The sequence below is a fragment of the Jatropha curcas genome, chromosome 6 (assembly GCF_041381405.1).
Source record: "Jatropha curcas cultivar XTBG-Jc1 chromosome 6, XTBG_Jcur_1.0, whole genome shotgun sequence".
NCBI lineage: Eukaryota > Viridiplantae > Streptophyta > Magnoliopsida > Malpighiales > Euphorbiaceae > Jatropha > Jatropha curcas.
In genome coordinates, this window is record NC_143156.1 from 6,282,164 (window position 1) to 6,300,262 (window position 18,099).

Genomic DNA, 18,099 nt, shown 5'->3' on the forward strand with positions numbered 1-18,099 from the left:
CACTTGAACGTATTTATTGTATCGAGTCATTTAAAAGATTCACTATTTATATTATTTTATTTTTTCCCCCGAATTTTCGTTATTAAATTTTAAATATATCCATTAAGAAAAAAAAAAAAGAATTTTAGTTTTAATTTTGTTTGTCATTTGTTGAACTCCTATTTAGCGAACAAGTTGCAAGATTTGGTCCATCTATAAGGACATTTAGATATTTTTTTTGAAAATTATTATTAGGCAAAGTTTGGCCACTACTTTTATTTGCCACGAGCTAGCTGTTGTTGTGGGGTCCCTTTCCTTCCTCTGTGTCCTTTTCCTTCCTCCTTTAGTTGGAGGGAAAATTTTTCTACCTCCTTTTTAAAATGAACATATATCTGAAAATTATTAAAGAAATTAATAATTTAGAAGAACATCAAAGGAGGTGATCTTTTTATGTTTTATAAATTTGAATTTTTCAATTGCTAAACTCTTCTCTAATTAAATAAATAGAAAGAAAGAAAGAAATTATTTGAAGAATAATTTGCAAAGAAAGAAAACCGTAGGCCTCCGGTTCCCACCGGTTCCGATTCCAGTTCGGATCGATTCCGAACCACCGGTTCCGGTTCTGGGAACCGTAATATGGTCATGTCTACCATAAAGTGATATCTTTATAAGTGATAAAGTGATATCCTTATAAGTTGGAGAACTCTGAGGAAAAATAAGCAACAAGGGTTCTCTTTAGGAACAGAAGTGGTGTAACTATCCGTGAATTTTGAGCTGTTCTTATTCGTTTAGGATACTATAGGTACTTATTTTAAATCGTTTACATATCTATTTAAATATTTATATCCAAATTCATTCAAAATTTTACTACCTGTAGATATTCTGTATCCGTTTAAAGTATCTCTTATACGAGTAGTTCAAACCGAATTTATTTAAAATGCATTTTTTACCAATGAATGAGTGGAATATTTGAAAGTATTCATGACCAAACTCATTTAATACAATGAGCAACAAGTAGCGGAGACCCAATGACTTATACTATACCCATATCCATTGTAGGTAGAAACATTATTCATATCCGTATCAAATTCATTTAACTATTTATTCCCTTGTTAAAGGGATTGGAATGAGAGAGAATTTAAAATACACTTTTCATTTTTATCCCTAGTTCCGTTTCAACGGGAGACTCCGACACTGTTAAAATTTATGGACCCAAACAGATTGGCCCATAAGTTAATGAGCTGTGGTTCATCAATTACTTACCACCGGTCTTTGCTGTTGGAGTTGTTAGCGCAATTGAAGAAGAATATGCTCTTACAATTACAAAAACAGAATTCAAAGGAGAAAGTTTGGTAGAAGCTGTCAGTACAATAAGTAGGTACAACAAACCCTGTCAATGGGCAGGACCAGGTTTTAAAGAAAGTAAATTCGGAATGTACCCGCTTTTAGACGGTTGCAAAATAATTTTAAACCTGCGGATTTTAGTTTGGATTGATTTTAAAACCGAAATTAAATAATTTTTTTCAATTTTTTTAACCTTTTTTTAGTTTTCTACTTAATTTAAAAAATTAATGATAAGTAATAGGATAAAAAAAGACTAAAAGAGTAAATAAATAGTTGTCAAATGTATTAAAAAATTATAACAAAAAATAAATGTGAGATTCTTTATTAGTGTTTAATTTCTATAAATTTAAATTTGAGAGAGATTTTCTAAATTTTTATTTTATTTGAGAGTTTTAAAAAATAAATCCTAAATAAACATTGTACAATTTATATGTAAAAAATAATAAATTATAAAGTATAAAAAAATTAAAAAAATTTAAATGAGGAGGAATAATTTTTTATTTTTTACTCTTTTTCCAATTACAATTTGCAAATTTATATTAAAAATTTTAAGGTGATGTACAAGCATTTAATAAAAATTAATTTAAAAAATTTAAAAGTCAAGTGTGATCTTTTTTTCTTTCTTAACAGTTTCAAATTTAAACTGCGGGTTTTAATTTTAAAAATATAAAAAACTGTAATCAAATCTTAAATATCCAGTTTGGATTGCAGTTTAGAACTTGAATCGTTTATTACGGATTTAATTCTGATTTTGATTAGTTTGGTTTCCCGAAATCAAATTGTGATCATGCCTATCTGTTAAACTGGGTCAGATAAGCGCGTGACTAACTTCCATATTAAATCCTAGCACGTTTTGGGTTTTACGAAATTGACCTGTTTTCTCTATGCATGCAATGCAGTTACAAAGCTAGCGTAACTTTAGGAGTTAGCAAAATTTAACGTGTGTCTATACGCCATTAACAGCTGAAGTTGACAGAAATTAAAGAATTCACGTCTTCATCAAATGCAAATTTCATCGCGGGAGGATGAGAGTTTGACGTTCAGATGGTGCAAATTTGAATGTTAAGAATTAGTCATTCTAATTTTAAAAAAATTGATGAAATTTTATTTCTATCTTGATTTTGCGGGAGGCTCTTAACGTGAATGAATCCATTATTAAAAAATGGCCAAAAAAAAAAAAAATCTAAAAAGGTGAAAGTTAACAAAACGATAGGCCACCTGCAATTATAAATCTTGAATTCCTTTATAAAAAAATAAGCAAAATGATACGTCACCTACAATAATAAAAAGATATCATATAGATATACCATTTCTTAATTATTTATCAATTAACTTTTAATATCAATTTTTTAATTAATCATTCCACTCAATAAAATGTTGATTTAAATTCAGAATTCAGAATCTAATTTAAACAAACGATCTATTACCCCTTTTTTGGAATAAATAAATTTCACAAAATTGTATGAAATTCATTTATAAATCTAAATTTTTGTATTTGGTATGAGAAATTAAATTTTACAAATTCAATTCTATATATTGAATATAACTAAATCAAATACTACTAAAAACAAGTAGAATTTCTAACTAGATTCCACAAATTTAAATAGCCCAAAATTTTATACCAAAACTCTCCAATTTTCTAGCCTTTTAAAATTATTATGTAAATGATATTTTAAAAATAAAAGCAAATAAATTTTAAAAATTTATTCTAAATAAAAAAATTTCATATATAATTCACATTTTGAATTTATTTATATCAAACGGAGTCTTAACCAACAACCCAATAAAGAATTGGGATTCAATTTTCTATTCAAGTTCTTACAGTGAATAAAACTTAAAATGTTCACTTGTTTTTTGTAATTTATTTTATTTTACAATGATTTTTTTTTTTTTTTTTTTGTGGCTATGAGACCATTATTATCCTTATAATCTTTTTTATTTTCTTTTGTTCTTGTAATCTCTTTTCAACCGAAACTGTTCAACACTCCAAGCAACTACCACATTGTACACTGTGGGTCATTCTAAATCAATAAAGAATTACTGCACATAAATGATATATCTATGTAAGATCAGGACACTAACTTTCGAGACGAAGTCGAGTCCAAGCTTTTAATAAACACAATTCATGTCTTTTAGTCGCTTAAAATGGATGTGGTGGAGACTGCTCCTTCTTCTACTTGTGCTAGCAAAAGTTGTCTTCTCCGGCGAAATTGTCAACTACTTGCCTGGTTTTGACGGCGAACTTCCATTTAAACTTGAAACCGGGTAATTAATATTTCCGTCAGGTTTTAGTTTCTTGAAATTGTTCTTTGTTTTATTCTACATGCTTTGATTCTTGGTAATAGGTACATAAGTGTGGATGATTCTGAGCTATTTTACTACTTCCTTGAATCACAAGGAAATCCACAAGAAGACCCTCTCTTTCTGTGGCTAACTGGAGGACCTGGTTGTTCTTCGTTCATTGGACTCATCTATCAAATTGGTAACTTCTCTCTCTCTTTCTCTCTCTTCCCTCTTTAGTTGCTGTGTCCTTTCCTTCTTGTTAATTTTCCATTTTCATATGCTAAACAAAACGAAGGAAGGAGAAACGTACAGATTGTAATCAAATAAAATTCAGTACGTTTCTCTATGTTCACGTATCACTTGAATGGAATTTCATAATACTTGAATTTGGTTTAATTCATTATTCAAATGGATTTGGCAGGGATGGAGCTACACTTAAATATTTAGGGTAAAAAATAGAAAAAGATTTAAGTAAAACATGGGGCGAATATGGGTATTTTCAAACGTTAAATTATTTCATTTGAATTTTATTAAATTAAATTAAACTTAGGTAATTTAGATTAAATTCTTCCATTGAATAAATTAAATTTATTTTATTAAACGTTTACTAAATTTAGGGGGTAAAAATTAAATTTTAAAAATAGAAAAAATTATTTTACTATAATTCTGCTTAGTGACAACATTTGCGATAGCTGTTGAAAATACTTATAGTGTTCGGTAAAGTAATACATATAATAGTTTTTAGAAAGATTTTATCAAATATTACTCTGTCTATTCAAATATTTATTTTTACTGAACACTTTCGTTTTAAATCACTATATAAGTAATTAACAACTAATAATTACTAGAACAGTTGGTATTAATCTAACGATAAATGATATAGTTGTTAGCTAATATATATATTCCCTCCGTCCCATTTTGTTTGCTTATTATTTCTTTTTTGGATGTCCTAAAATATTTACAAAATTTTTAAATTTATATATTTAAATAATTATTTTTCTCATAATAACTTTTATAATTATTCACTAAATGAATAATTTTTATTAACATTCTAATGAGTGAAGGATAAAAAAGGGTAAAATAATTTTTATTTATTAAATTTTAGATATACATATTTTATCAAATCATATAAATAAAATGAGGTAGTGAGAGTATTATTTTATTTTTAATAATTGAAATTTTTCAAGAGAAAGTCATCAGGCTACATTTTTTAATCGATTCATCTGTTAACTTAATCATTTGACAAAGTTTGATTGAAACGTCAAATCACAAAAATGTCAAAAGTAGGAAATAAGATTTTGTTGAGTTGGTAAGAAATCAAGACAGGCCTCCAGTAAATATCAATCTCAGTCCATCAAATTTGTATTCCGCCAAGATAGGCCTAAGGTTAATATCCCTTCTAAACCCCATGACCGTGCTAATACATAGTAATATAAATTTTTAATAATATTTTTCTTTTTTCTTTTTTTTAAGGACCATTGGAGTTTGACATAGACAACTACACTGGGGGCTTGCCAAAATTGAAGTACTACCCATATGCATGGACAAAGGTTATTTTCATTAATTACATTATTTAGTTATTTTCTTCCCCAGAAAATTAAAAAAAAAAAAAATTGATCCTTAATAACTCATAATTCTTCAGACAGCCAGCATTATATTTTTGGATGCACCAGTTGGGACAGGTTTCTCTTATGCCAGAACTCAAGAAGGATGGTCCACTTCAGACTCAAAATCAGCAGAGCAATCTTACCAATTTCTGAGGAAGGTTAGCAAAATTCAAATATGAAAATCAAAATTTTCATATTAAAAAGAAATTTATAAAATTTTGTTTCGCCCCCGCAAACTATTTTTCCTAACTCTGCCGCTACTTACGGAGGTAATTAGTGATTCAAACTTGACAACTCCTATCCCATTTTAGCATTTTTGGTGTATTGAAAAGAACATCTGTTAATCAAAATGTAATAATTAAAGTTCCCAAACCCTATTGCAGTGGTTGCTAGAAAACCCACAGTATTTGCTAGTTCAGCTGTTTATTGGTGGTGATTCTTACTCAGGCATTACTGTTCCATTGGTCACTCAAAAAGTGGTTGAAGGTAATAGTATTTCAAAATTTTATCAACTCATAATTCTATGTGTTCTAGCTTGCCAAGCTTGACTCCATCACAATTGATTTGCAGGTAATGAAGCAAAAGTCTATCCATACCTGAATCTCAAGGTACATGTTTTCTATTTTAATGTGTTTTTTTTTCTTTTTTATTTACTTTTTTTTTTTATTTTAGAACACGTTTGGTTCCCGTTAAAACTAAATTAAACTGAATACTAAATCCAAAGAATTATATTTCAGATTAATAATTATGTTAATAAATAGAGATTATTTCGTTATAGACTTTAAAGCGAACCAAACGTCGTCTTAAGTAAATAGCATGAAATCCATAATAATGTTTTTAAATTTTGTTTTAGGGATATCTGCTTGGCAGCCCCTATACAGATTCCGTTATAGATGAAAATTCGAAAATAATATTTGCTTACAGAATGGCCCTAATTTCAAAGAAACAATTTCAGGTAATCTATTATTTCATTCTCTATGGTCTATGCATTTTAGCATTTTAGTTTAGCAAATGTTCATTTTATATTATCTCCAGGTTCAAAATTTCTTATGCAAACAAATTTCAGAAAATTTTGATGTCTGTAACTTATTTTATTATTTTGATTTATGACTAATCTTTTTTTCCAGGAGTTTATAGTTACTCCTTTTCCACAAGTATTTTTCCATAAAATTGTTTATTGAATTCAGGCGTTAGTAACTTATTTGGTGTGGCTTAAATTTATCTTTTTCCAGAATCTTAAAAAGAGCTGCAATGAGATGTATGTGAATGTAGATCCATCCAACACAGCATGTGTAGCTGCCCTTCAAACTTATGAAATGGTAAAAAAATAAAATAAAAAAATTCGTTATTTTGATTTTTTTTTTATTTATGTTGTTTTATTTATTTATTATTATTTTTTTGTTTAGCTGGTAAATATAAGTCTTCAAATTTCTATGTTTGCAGTGTGTTAAAGATCTGTATAGAAATATGATCTTGGAGCCTAACTGTCTTTTTGCATCCCCGGAAGCAAATCGAAGATCCATGAAAGAAAAATCTACAAATTTCATCCTTTCACCACCAAGAATTCCCGATCTGTGGTGTCGAGTAATTCTCCTATCATCAGAATATTTTTTTTATTAATTCAACTACAACTGACATTTTACTCCCAATTAAAGATAGTAATTGTCTATCTAATTCAAAGAAACTCCTAACGATGAATAATCCGATTGGCACACCAAAATATACGACCTGGTAATAGATTCAAATTCGAATCCCACATCCCCAATATTCGAAAAAAGCCGATTGAAACGAATCCAAAACGACTTAATTTCTTGCATATTTTTCTAGCAGATTAAGTATTGACAACTATATAAACTTTTGCAGAATTTTAATTATGCGATGTCTTATGTGTGGGCAAATAATATGGAAGTGCAAGATGCTTTACACGTTAGAAAGGTTTGATTACTTTGAGAGTAGGAATTATGATTGTTAACAATGCTAAGCTGAAGTGTTGTTTGTAATGATACTTATTAACAGGGACGAGTGCCAAACTGGTCAAGGTGCAATCAAACTTTATCATACACAAAAAATGTTCCAAGCGTTGTTCAAGTTAATCGATACCTTAGTACCAAAAGATTGGTACTTCTAGTAGAAAGGTAATTAGTTAAATATTTTATTTAGTCTAATTTGCATTGCTTTAGCTTAATCTGATCACATTATAAAATGAATTTATAGTTAAAAGTAACTTTACCTGTAATATCAGGAGTATAATCAAAATTTAGAGTAACCGTCGGAATGAATTTATCTAAATACCAACGCAAATTCAAGTATGAAAACACTTAACAAAATCCATTTGCCAATAAAAAATAATCTAAATATACATCAATAACCGATATGATACTTATTGCAATAAAATTTTATGTTGCCACAGCGGAGACCGTGACATGGTGGTTCCTTTTGTTGGAACTGAGAAATGGATAAAGTCTCTTAATTTGACTGTTGATGATAACTGGCGACCATGGCTTGTTGATGGCCAAATTGCAGGGTAAGTATTTTCCAACTCTGATTAATGTTGAATGACCGAAAAATCCCCAAACTAACTTACGCCTTTTGATCATCAATGTAGATACACAATAAAATATTGTTCTTCAGAAGATGAATTTTATTTGACATACGCAACTGTTAAGGCAAGTAAATTATTACCTTATTGATATATTATATATTTGTAAACTCGAAATCAAGACCTCTCGATATTAAATATAATTTTTTTACCTTATTTAGGGTGGGGGTCACACTGCGCCGGAGTATTATCGAAGAGAGTGTTATGAGATGTTTCAAAGGTGGATTCATTATTATCCTCTCTAAGTTGAAATTGTTGCTCCTCTTGTTATTATTTTTCGGTATTTGAATTCTGAGTACTCAAAATTGTCATGTAATAAAAAAAATCTCTACAAATTAATAATGCATGCAATTTATATTACATTTTAAGATTTTCCAATGGTGAACTATCATTTGTGAAATAAAGAAACGAAGTGTTACTAATATTGTGCAGCCAACAGTATTATTTTGGCTCATTTAACTTTTTAAATAAAAAAAAGTGTTGGGTTCGATTTCGAAAATCTTTATTTTGGTTTTGGCTTTAGTGCAAAATTGGATATTTTTCTAAAAGTCAAATTAAATTATCAATTTGATTCAATGTAATAATATAAATTAATTGGTTGAATTCGATTTATATTTTAACCTGACTTTATTTTTTATTTTGATTGATTCGGTCCATGTCATGCCTATAGATCCTCAAGAAAATACTTGAAGGGCTTTTTTTTTTTTTCCTTCATCAATGTAAAGAATGAATAGTGCTACATCGAGTGAGCTACTTTGATTACACAGGTGTTCTGTTCTAGTAGATTGATCTATTAGTATTTTAATGATACATTTGGCAAATGATTTCATTATCATGCTGTGCTAATAAAATTAGTACATTTTCTCCATCTATTTTCCCCGCACAAATTATAAAAGAAATAAAATATTACATTCTTTGTCCCATTAAATAGACTTATTTCTATTTTCCTATAAATTAAGAAAACTATTTAATATAATTTAAACATTTACATATTTACCTATACTTTTTCTAATATAAGTTTATATTAATATTATATGACACTTGTAATACAAAACTAAATGAAAAAAATATTAAATATGGGGATATTAGATAACGAATAAGTTACTTGTATTTTTAAAAAGAAAATGGCCTGTAATTTAATGTAAATAAAAAAAAATAAATTTATACTTATAGGATGAATGGAGTATAAAATTAGAATAATTTATATATATATATATATATATATATATATATATATATATTCACTATTCCAACGGACTGATGCATAGGTTGCAATTTCAACATGTCAATCTTCAAATTTTGGCAAATGATGCTTTACATTACAATAAAGCCAATGCTATCATCGATCCCGCTCCCTTTCATGAGATGTCTACTTAATTTGTAGTTTTTGTCTGCAATTAGTTCCTCTGCTTTTCTTTCTTTTTTTAGATATTGAGGAGGGGTAAGAGTGTAAACGTGCAGAGTCGAGCTCGAATATACCAAGCTTGAAATTCGAAGAGCCTAAAAGTTTTAGGCTCAAGCTCGACTTGAGACTCCAGTTTAACTAGAAAAAATTTTAGGTCGAGGCTTGGGTAAACCTAAAATAAATAAATATATATATATATATATATAAGCTCGATAAGGCTCAATGAGTTTTTGAGCTAAATATCACTATACTCGAGCTCGACTCATTTACTAAATAAGTTAGCTCAAATAGGATTCAAACCGAATTTTTTTAAACTTTTTCGAGTTGAGTTCGAACAACTTGCAAGCCGGCTCGAACTCGATTTGGGCCAAATTTTTCAAACTTTTTTCCAGCCAAGCTTGAACAGCTCGTATGCCCATTCAACTCATTTAGACCCCTAGATAGGGACTTGAATATGGATATATTATCAAATTATAAATGTATTTACTACTAGATTATGCTTTGATGTGCAATCTCTATTTTTTTTTTTTTTTTTAGAAATATGATTCATTAATAATAAAATCAAGTATTACAAATACTCAATTAAACCGGACATAGAACTTAATATCATAAGTAATAGAAAGTTTGTTTATCCTTCAAAAATAAAAGAATTATTTTATTATTTTTTATTCTTTTGAATAATAAAACTAAAACTAAAACTAAAAGAAATAATATTGAATTTTTCCGCTTGAAGATAACATTAGCCGATATAAATCTTTATAGTAGAACTAGTCTTTTAATTTATTTGGACGACAAAATAATTTCTCCAGATATTCTATACATGGATTGCTTTTCCAAAAACTTATTGGGTATGACGTACACGGATGAGTTTAAGCTACTATGTGTTAATAGCATTAACGGAGTAACAGGCCGCACTACGAGGCTCTATTGATTGAAGATACACATCAGTAAAACAAGATTTAAATTCTCCAATCAAATAAAATCAAATATTATACATTTTAATAACAAATCTTCACAAAGAAGGAACCAAATCATCATAGAAAAAGGACAAAAGAACTCTAAAAATGGAGGCAAAGCAACAATAACAAAAAAAAAAACAAAGAAAAGTAGGAGGCTACCGCTGATTAACAATGGCAGTCCAAAATAAAAGCTAGAGTTAGATAAACCAGAGAGAAAAGAGGAAGAAAAAACCCAAAACTAAAAAACTTACAATCTCTTTGCTTTATTGGGCTAGATTACGTTTCAACCTCCTCTCATATTTGAAAAAAAAAAAATTATGGAAAAAAGTATACATCTACACACTAAAATATAATCTAATGGTAAATGCATATACGATCTGCTAATGGATATAAGTTCAAATCCCCTCCCCAATACTAAAAAAAGTGTACATCTATGAAATATCCTTTGTAAAACAAATCTAATGGGAAAGAAAATAAAACAAAACAAAACCCAATGGGCTAAAAAGACCCTGGGTTTAATTATTATAAGTTACAACCTAACTCATCGAAATGGCTTAACTAATTTTGTCTAAGCCCATTAACTTAAAAATGCAGTGGCCCAAGTGGAATGAGTCCAATTAACCACAGAACTTGGTTTTACCAGAATCTAATACTCCACTCTTTAGCTAACTTAGCATTAAAGAAAGGAATTAATAATGAGGACTGATGGCTACCAAACTTTCTATTTACTCTTCACTTCATAAAAATATTTGAATATTAATCTTTGCTTTTGACCTCTGTATAATATCTAACTTTCTCTAATAACAAATAACTACCTCAGAAATTTCTTGTTATGACTCCTAACTTTCTAAATAATTATGGAACTAAAAATCTTATGTTCATATCAAGAAGTCTAAAGTCTCTTTCAACAACTTCCCTTTATAAAATGAACTATATATACAACAAAAAGAGCCTCTCCATCATTGCATGAAAATTAGGATTTCACCCACTTTCCTACTATGGCTTCCCATTGTTCTACAAAGTGTTTGCAATTCTTACTTTTACTTCTTCTTTCTCAAACTGCTTTCTCTGGCCAAATTATAACCACTCTACCTGGCTTTTCTGGTGATTTGCCCTTCAAACTTGAGACTGGGTATGTATTTGCTTTTTTTTTTTTTATTTGGATGTGAGTCTAATAATCAAATGTCTATCTCATATCATAAAAGATTCAGAGTCTTAGAGTTTCGGAAACTAATAATACAATAATTAAAAGATTATTTAGCAATATAAAATATATCCAAACTTTGATAACTTTTTCGATAATACAAAAAACAAAAAATTTAAACTCTGGTAATTCATTCTTCTTCAAAGAAATTTCAATTTATCAAAATGGTAAGCATTATTTGCTTTGAATTTAACTTTTTTTTTCCTTCTCGTATTTGCAGTTACACAAGTGTGGGAGATATTGAGTTCTTCTACTACTTTGTTCACTCAGAAAATAACCCAGCTGCTGATCCTCTTCTTCTCTACCTCAATGGAGGCCCTGGTTGCTCAGGCTTGAATGGATTTTTTTACCAAATAGGTATATGTGTACTTTCTTTGTTTATTTAACAAAATTTTTTACTTTTCAAGAGAAAAAAAACAAAATTTATATACTCATGATAGTATAGTTGGTAAATAGCTGCAAATCACCTTTGACTCATTAGAAAGTGGACTTTTAGTTAGAGCTAAAAATTTTCATTTCATGACAATTTACAATGGTTTTTATAGCCAATGACTAAGCTATATAGTTAGAACTGGACAATAATTGGTATAACAGGCCAAACTGAATCAAACTGATTGGTTCGGTTCAATTTAAAAAGTTACTTCGGTTTCAGTTTTAATTGAAAAATGAATTTCTTTTTTTTTTTTTTTTGTATAATTTGGTTAATTAAACTGATTTAACTAAAAAAGAATCAAATTGAACCAAACTGATATGATTTGATTAAATTCTACAAACAACTCAGTTCAATTTATTATTTATACAAAAATTTGATTTCTAATGGTTCGATTTTGTTGGAATTGAACCAACAAAAAGCCATCCCTAGACAGTAACAAATTCTTTTTACGTAGATAGTTAATTTTGTTTCTTTTAGTGGGCTCCCTGAATTAAATGTTAAATTATTATTAATATCAGGTGTTGTTTCTTATATTTGAATCTTTACATGTTTCTAATTCTATATTAGGCCCATTAAAATTTGATATCCATAACTACACTGGAGGCTTACCAAAATTGGTATATGAACCAGCTGCTTGGTCAAAGGTACAAAATCTGAAATCAAATAACTTAACTAATGCTTAAGTTACTTAATTACAAAATTAATTAACTAATTAATTATGGTTTCCAGACTTCCAATATTTTGTTTCTGGATTCACCTGTTGGGACTGGTTTCTCCTATGCAACCACAGCAGATGCTTGGAATACAACAGACACAAAATCAGCAGAACAAGCCTATAAATTTCTAAGAAAAGTTAGTCTTCTTTTATGTATTTTTTGGCATAATTTTTGCCTCTTTTATTTAGTTTTTTCATCCGTTTATTTTTTGAAATACGATACAGTGGTTGATCGATCACCCGGCATTTCGAACAAATCCAGTCTATCTTGGTAGTGATTCATATGCAGGAATTGTTCTTCCTATACTTGCTCTTGATATAATAAAAGGTAAAATTGATCATGAACTGTTTTTGGGTAAATTACTATAACATCCATAAATTTTTCATACTTGACACTTTAGTCCTTCTTATAATGGAAGAAAACTACTTAAAGCTCTTGCTATTGTGCTATTCAACTTGCAGGCAATACAGCAGGACTTGAGCCATTTGTGAATCTCAAAGTACAAATCACTTTCCGATTTATAATTTAGAGCTTTCATTTTTTAAAAAGTTATTTTTCAAATTGTCGATTTATTTATTTTGAATCAATCTCTTAGGGTTTATCTCTTGGATGCCCACATACTGATACCATTGCTGAAACAAATGCAAAAATACCATTTGCTCATCGTTTAGCTCTCATATCGGATTATATGTATGAGGTGATTATCCACTTGTTATTTTTTAATTCAATGATCTGAGTGCTTACTTTGAATATTTAATCAAGTAACAGAGTTAAGAAATTTACTATATTTTGATAGCTCTCATTTTTTATTTTCTAAAAGAGAAGCTTAATGATTTTTTATTTTTTAAATATATATTAATTCTTTCAGTCAGCTAAAATCAGTTGCAATGGATCCTATGCGGATGTTGATTCAGCAAACACAGAATGTGTAGAGTCTCTTGATGCTATAACTGAGGTTTGAAGGATTACAAATTTTATTTACACTTTCATTAAAATAGCAAGGGCGGAACTACCCACGTGTCGTCGACAGAAATTTCTCAAAATTTAATTTTTCTCCCTTAAATATTTTCTTTTCAAAAAACATATATATTGGTCTCAAAATGTAGCTTTCTTTATATTTTTATTACCCGAAATATCTAAAGTCTAGTTTCGTCCTTGTCTACAAGTCTCCAATCGAACGCACATAAATAATGCACTCTATTTTGGTTCTGTTTTCTAGTGCGTAGAGTTAATAAATCGCCAAAACATTTTGGACCCAAATTGTGCTCTGTTATCACCAAAGGAGAAGGAAAAAATGGTTCGAAGATCTCTCCGAGCAATGAGAAGAAACTTCATCCGACCATTGCCTACTCTTGGCGAGCTTTATTGCCATGTAAGTTTCCTTTTTTTAATATATATATATATATATATATATATGACATTTTTTTTAATCTCTATTTGATTTCTTTCAGAACTTCCCATATTTGCTTTCTGATATATGGACGAATTATAGAAGCGTCCAAGCTGCCTTGAAAGTTCGCCAGGTAAAAAAAATTATAAATCTACATGGAGATGCGGGAAATCGATCCCCATACCTCTCGCATGCTAAGCGAGCGCTCTACCATCTGAGCTACATCCCCAAGTTATTGATTATTCTTCTTTTGAACTAGGCAATGATCCCAGAATTTCATAGATGCAACATTTCATTGGGCTACACAGTTGATATGGACACAGTTATTCCTTATCATAAGAATCTGACCAAAACAGGCTTACAAGTTTTGGTCTTCAGGTCATTTCTTTCACATTTCTCAATGTTGTTATTTATATATATAATTCATTGTTACTTTTTCTTTTGCCTGTCAAGAATGAGTGATATATATTCCTTGATAGGACACTTCTGAAAATCTTTTGTTCTTTGATGGTGTAGCGGTGATCATGACATGGTTATGCCTCATAACGGCATTGAACAATGGATAACTTCTCTAGATTTGACAATCGACACCGATTGGCGACCATGGTTCGTTGACGGTCAAGTTGCAGGGTAAGTTAATTCGTTATATTCGGCGAATGGTAATAAAACGTAAATTAATATAATCAAAGACATTTCATTACGTTACATTTTATTACAGTTTGATCAAAATAAAAATTAATAGATTAAATTTCATTCTTGATTATATTTTCCAGGTACACAAGGAAATATACAAATACTGGATACCGTTTGACATATGCAACTGTGAAGGCAAGAAAATAAAAAGAATCTCATTTTTTATAATTTTCTTTTTTTTTTTTTAATGTGAATTAAGTATTTTTTTTTCTTTTTCCAAATACTAAATTGTATGCAGGGAGCTGGACACTCACCACAGGAGTTCAAACGCAAGGAATGTTTTGACATGTTTCACCGATGGATTCATTATTATCCTCTCTGAAAATATTTATCCTTTAGTTTAAAATTTTGGAATGGAATATCCTTTATATTAATTATTCCTATTAATGTTATGATAACGTTTTTGTATCCCTGAACATGTTAGAAATGCAAGATTTGAACATGTCAACTCCATATTTATAATTACGGAATTTATAATTTTTTAAAGAAATTATATATGAGGTATTTGAGAAAATTATCTGGGTTCAGCAACATGGAACAGTTTGCTTGCTGATTGTTATAGGTTGCTCCAGAAAATAAGGCAGGCACAGTTGGTTAAGGTTTATAGTGAAGGTAATATGGTGGCAGATTGTTTAGCCAATGAGGCTATTGGCAGATCCTTAGGTATTCCAATGCCTATTGTTCCCTCTCCAACGGCCAAATTCTTATTGAAGCTGCTCTAGTAATAGCCATTTGACCAATAGTTTATTAATCAGCGTTTAACAACCTCCATTTTTTTATTTAAAAAATATATATATGAGAGACATCGGAGAAAATTATAAAAAATATAATGGTTATTAATATTATTATTAGATTATTCTACATTGATTATTTACATCCATCTGGAAATTGAAATTAATGTTATTCAATAATTCTTTTTATTTTATTTTTTTTCTTTTTTGTTTTATCCTTGTATTATATAAAATAAAATAAATATATGAATTAAAAATAAAATCGAAAAAATATATAAAGTCAATATATTTCTTTTATGATTATACTTATTTAGATTAACCCATTAAACACATATCATATAAAATTAATTTAGATAATTACATTTCAAAAACTAAATTTTTTATTTAATTAGGGAAATCAAATTATTTTTGAATGACTAAATTACTCTTTAGCGATAAAATTAGGATAATGTCAATGTAGACCACACAATAGGCATATGTGGCTGTGTTTTCCCTTCAACAAGCATTAGTTATTCGCGACCGGGACACTAAATATGAATGTAGAGCACACAATAGTGATCCATCTTTATAAATATACATGTATAAATATATAAAATTTGAGTCTTAAAAGCTTATCTGGCATCATTTTAGAGTATTAATTAAGTTGCTTTTATAGCAATGTTAATTTATTGAGTTAGAAATAATTTTTATATTTTAAAAAATTATTTTTAATATTATTTACAGATAATTTAATTAATATCATTAATATTTTTAATTTTTAAATAATTAATAAAATTAATAATATCATTAATATTCTAAAACTTTTCGCCTTCTTTTTATAAATAATTAACAGTGTTATTAATATTTTCTCTTTCATTTCTCTTTTTTTTCCTTCCTATTTTTACGGAATTTGTATAAACATCTATTTTAATATAAATGAAACCATAAAAAAAAAAAAATCACATCATACTTTCAAAAAAATAAAAAAAAGATTCCTTGCAAACAATACAAGACTGTTTTCACAGCATTTAATAAATTTGAACTTGATCAATATGGTGATGATGATGAGATTAGATTAAAATGTATATTCAGCTCTCGATGATCAATTAAAGTATAATTAAATTGATATGTATTTTTTTTTATGAAGACAAACAATATTTTTCGACTTATTTCAAATCAAGGCAAATTTTAATGAAAGTTTTTTTTATGTTTTTAATCTTTATTGGATTTATGCCAATATTTTAGACTATTTATTCAAAATGAATTCAATAATTGATATTTATAAAAATTATTTTAAAACCTGCTAAAATATTTCTAAAAAATAAAAAATTCAAGATTAATTATAAACTTGATTTTTGTATGTATATTTTAATATATTGATCCTTTTGCAAGAATCCTTTTATTTTATTTCTTTGGGAATAAGTAAGTATAATATATTTGATTTTTGAATTATTGAAAGTGATTATTTGTTATAATAAAAATAGTATTTTTATTTTTAAACATTATATAATATCCGCATGTGAAGCGTAGGAAGACGACTAATTTAATATAAATGTAGAGCACACTTGCATATATGGGCTTGTTTTATTTATTACTTCTTCTAATTTTTCATATGTAAAAATTTTCAAAATTGTAGAAAAAAATTTAATTATTTAATGTTAATTTTTTTTGCACAATTAATGGTAACATGGAATGATGAATAATAAATAATACAGTCACACAGATAAGCATACTCCTTGCTCTTCTATACATATACATTTAATTGGAATCGAATCCGAAAACTCTTTTCACATACTCAATTTGCGTTGTCAATTGAGTCACAATCCATAAATAGTATTTCTTTAGTATTTATTATTTATAACTTACTATTATAATATAAAAAATGATATAAAAATTAAATAATTAGAATGGAGATAAATCAGAATGAGCTTGATCTCCAGTTTATTATTATTAGGTGAAATTTAAAATTGAATAAAAATTTTCCATTAAGTTACAAAGAAAAAAAAGGGGTGATATCGGAAATATAACTGGTGTTCTCAGTCTAAAACTAAATACTTTTTTCATTGTTTTTTTTTTTCTTGATTAGTATTTAAAAAATAGTGCTAAAATTTAAAAAAGAAACAAACTTTTTGAGTTACAAAATAAATTGAAAAACAGCATGATTTTGTTTGTGCAAACTGCAAACTACTTTATCATATAGCAAAACGATATATCGTTTGACCCCTATTTCTTTTTCTTTTCTTTTTAATTTCTAATAACTTTGAAAATTCATCAAATACTTTTTGAATCTGAGAAATCTGTAAACTGATGCAAAATATAATTTTTGAAAATTCATATTAAAATTTGGAAATATTTAGGATATTACATAGATTATGCACAGGGTCAGTTTGACCTTAATCAATTTACTATGTAAAATCTAACAAATATAATGTATATACATACACGAACAATCTCTATAATGTCAGATATTTAATTCATAGAAAAAATATTATAGAAAGAGATTATAAAAAAAAAAATACCACGATCTTGAAAAGAGATTATCTCGTATTTATATTATCTAAAAAGAGATTATCTCGTATTTAAAAAGAATATGTAAATATTTGTTGAAATATATAAATAAAAACATATAAAAATGTCCGTTTGCTACCTAACTTTCTTCTTATGTTAATACAATTAGAATAATATTCTTCTCCAATAGTACTAATTAAAATATTAGATAACCTCTATTCAAATCTATAATAAAACAAAATAGAATTTCTCCATCTATTCATCATCAA

The 18,099-nt window shown here is 28.0% G+C and overlaps 2 protein-coding genes across 4 annotated transcripts; both read left to right on the forward strand.

The window, feature by feature from the left end:
• Positions 1–3,314: 3,314 nt before the first annotated feature.
• On the forward strand, positions 3,315–8,180 carry LOC105650813 (serine carboxypeptidase-like 18). Of its 3 annotated transcripts, XM_089722265.1 has the most exons (14): positions 3,321–3,588; positions 3,669–3,805; positions 5,080–5,156; positions 5,249–5,371; positions 5,597–5,699; positions 5,784–5,821; positions 6,067–6,168; positions 6,446–6,532; positions 6,657–6,797; positions 7,077–7,148; positions 7,230–7,348; positions 7,624–7,737; positions 7,819–7,879; positions 7,974–8,180. In XM_089722265.1, the coding sequence occupies exons 1-14, from the start codon at positions 3,449–3,451 to the stop codon at positions 8,055–8,057; spliced, it is 1,398 nt and encodes a 465-aa protein (XP_089578391.1). In that variant the 5' UTR covers positions 3,321–3,448; the 3' UTR covers positions 8,058–8,180. The 3 variants fall into 3 exon arrangements, with proteins under 3 accessions (XP_089578392.1, XP_089578393.1, XP_089578391.1); XM_089722266.1 differs by lacking the exon at positions 7,077–7,148 and having other exon boundaries at positions 3,315–3,588; XM_089722267.1 differs by lacking the exon at positions 6,067–6,168 and having other exon boundaries at positions 3,319–3,588.
• Positions 8,181–11,109: 2,929 nt separating this feature from the next.
• On the forward strand, positions 11,110–15,060 carry LOC105650811 (serine carboxypeptidase-like 7). Its single transcript, XM_012237770.4, has 14 exons — positions 11,110–11,308; positions 11,601–11,737; positions 12,381–12,457; positions 12,543–12,665; positions 12,754–12,856; positions 12,991–13,028; positions 13,125–13,226; positions 13,398–13,484; positions 13,749–13,901; positions 13,981–14,052; positions 14,179–14,297; positions 14,436–14,549; positions 14,693–14,747; positions 14,851–15,060. Exons 1-14 carry the CDS (start codon positions 11,175–11,177, stop codon positions 14,932–14,934), a joined length of 1,398 nt encoding a protein of 465 aa, XP_012093160.3. The 5' UTR covers positions 11,110–11,174; the 3' UTR covers positions 14,935–15,060.
• The last annotated feature ends 3,039 nt before the right edge of the window (positions 15,061–18,099 follow it).

Coding starts and splice junctions, on each gene's coding strand:
- LOC105650811 (XM_012237770.4), top strand. CDS start 11,175: ATGGCTTCCCATTGTTCTACAAAGTGTTTGCAATTCTTACTTTTACTT. Junction 13,902..13,980: donor TTGGCGAGCTTTATTGCCAT/GTAAGTTTCCTT, acceptor GATTTCTTTCAG/AACTTCCCATATTTGCTTTC. Junction 14,298..14,435: donor TTACAAGTTTTGGTCTTCAG/GTCATTTCTTTC, acceptor TTGATGGTGTAG/CGGTGATCATGACATGGTTA.
- LOC105650813 (XM_089722265.1), top strand. CDS start 3,449: ATGTCTTTTAGTCGCTTAAAATGGATGTGGTGGAGACTGCTCCTTCTT. Junction 5,822..6,066: donor ATCCATACCTGAATCTCAAG/GTACATGTTTTC, acceptor ATTTTGTTTTAG/GGATATCTGCTTGGCAGCCC. Junction 6,533..6,656: donor CCCTTCAAACTTATGAAATG/GTAAAAAAATAA, acceptor CTATGTTTGCAG/TGTGTTAAAGATCTGTATAG.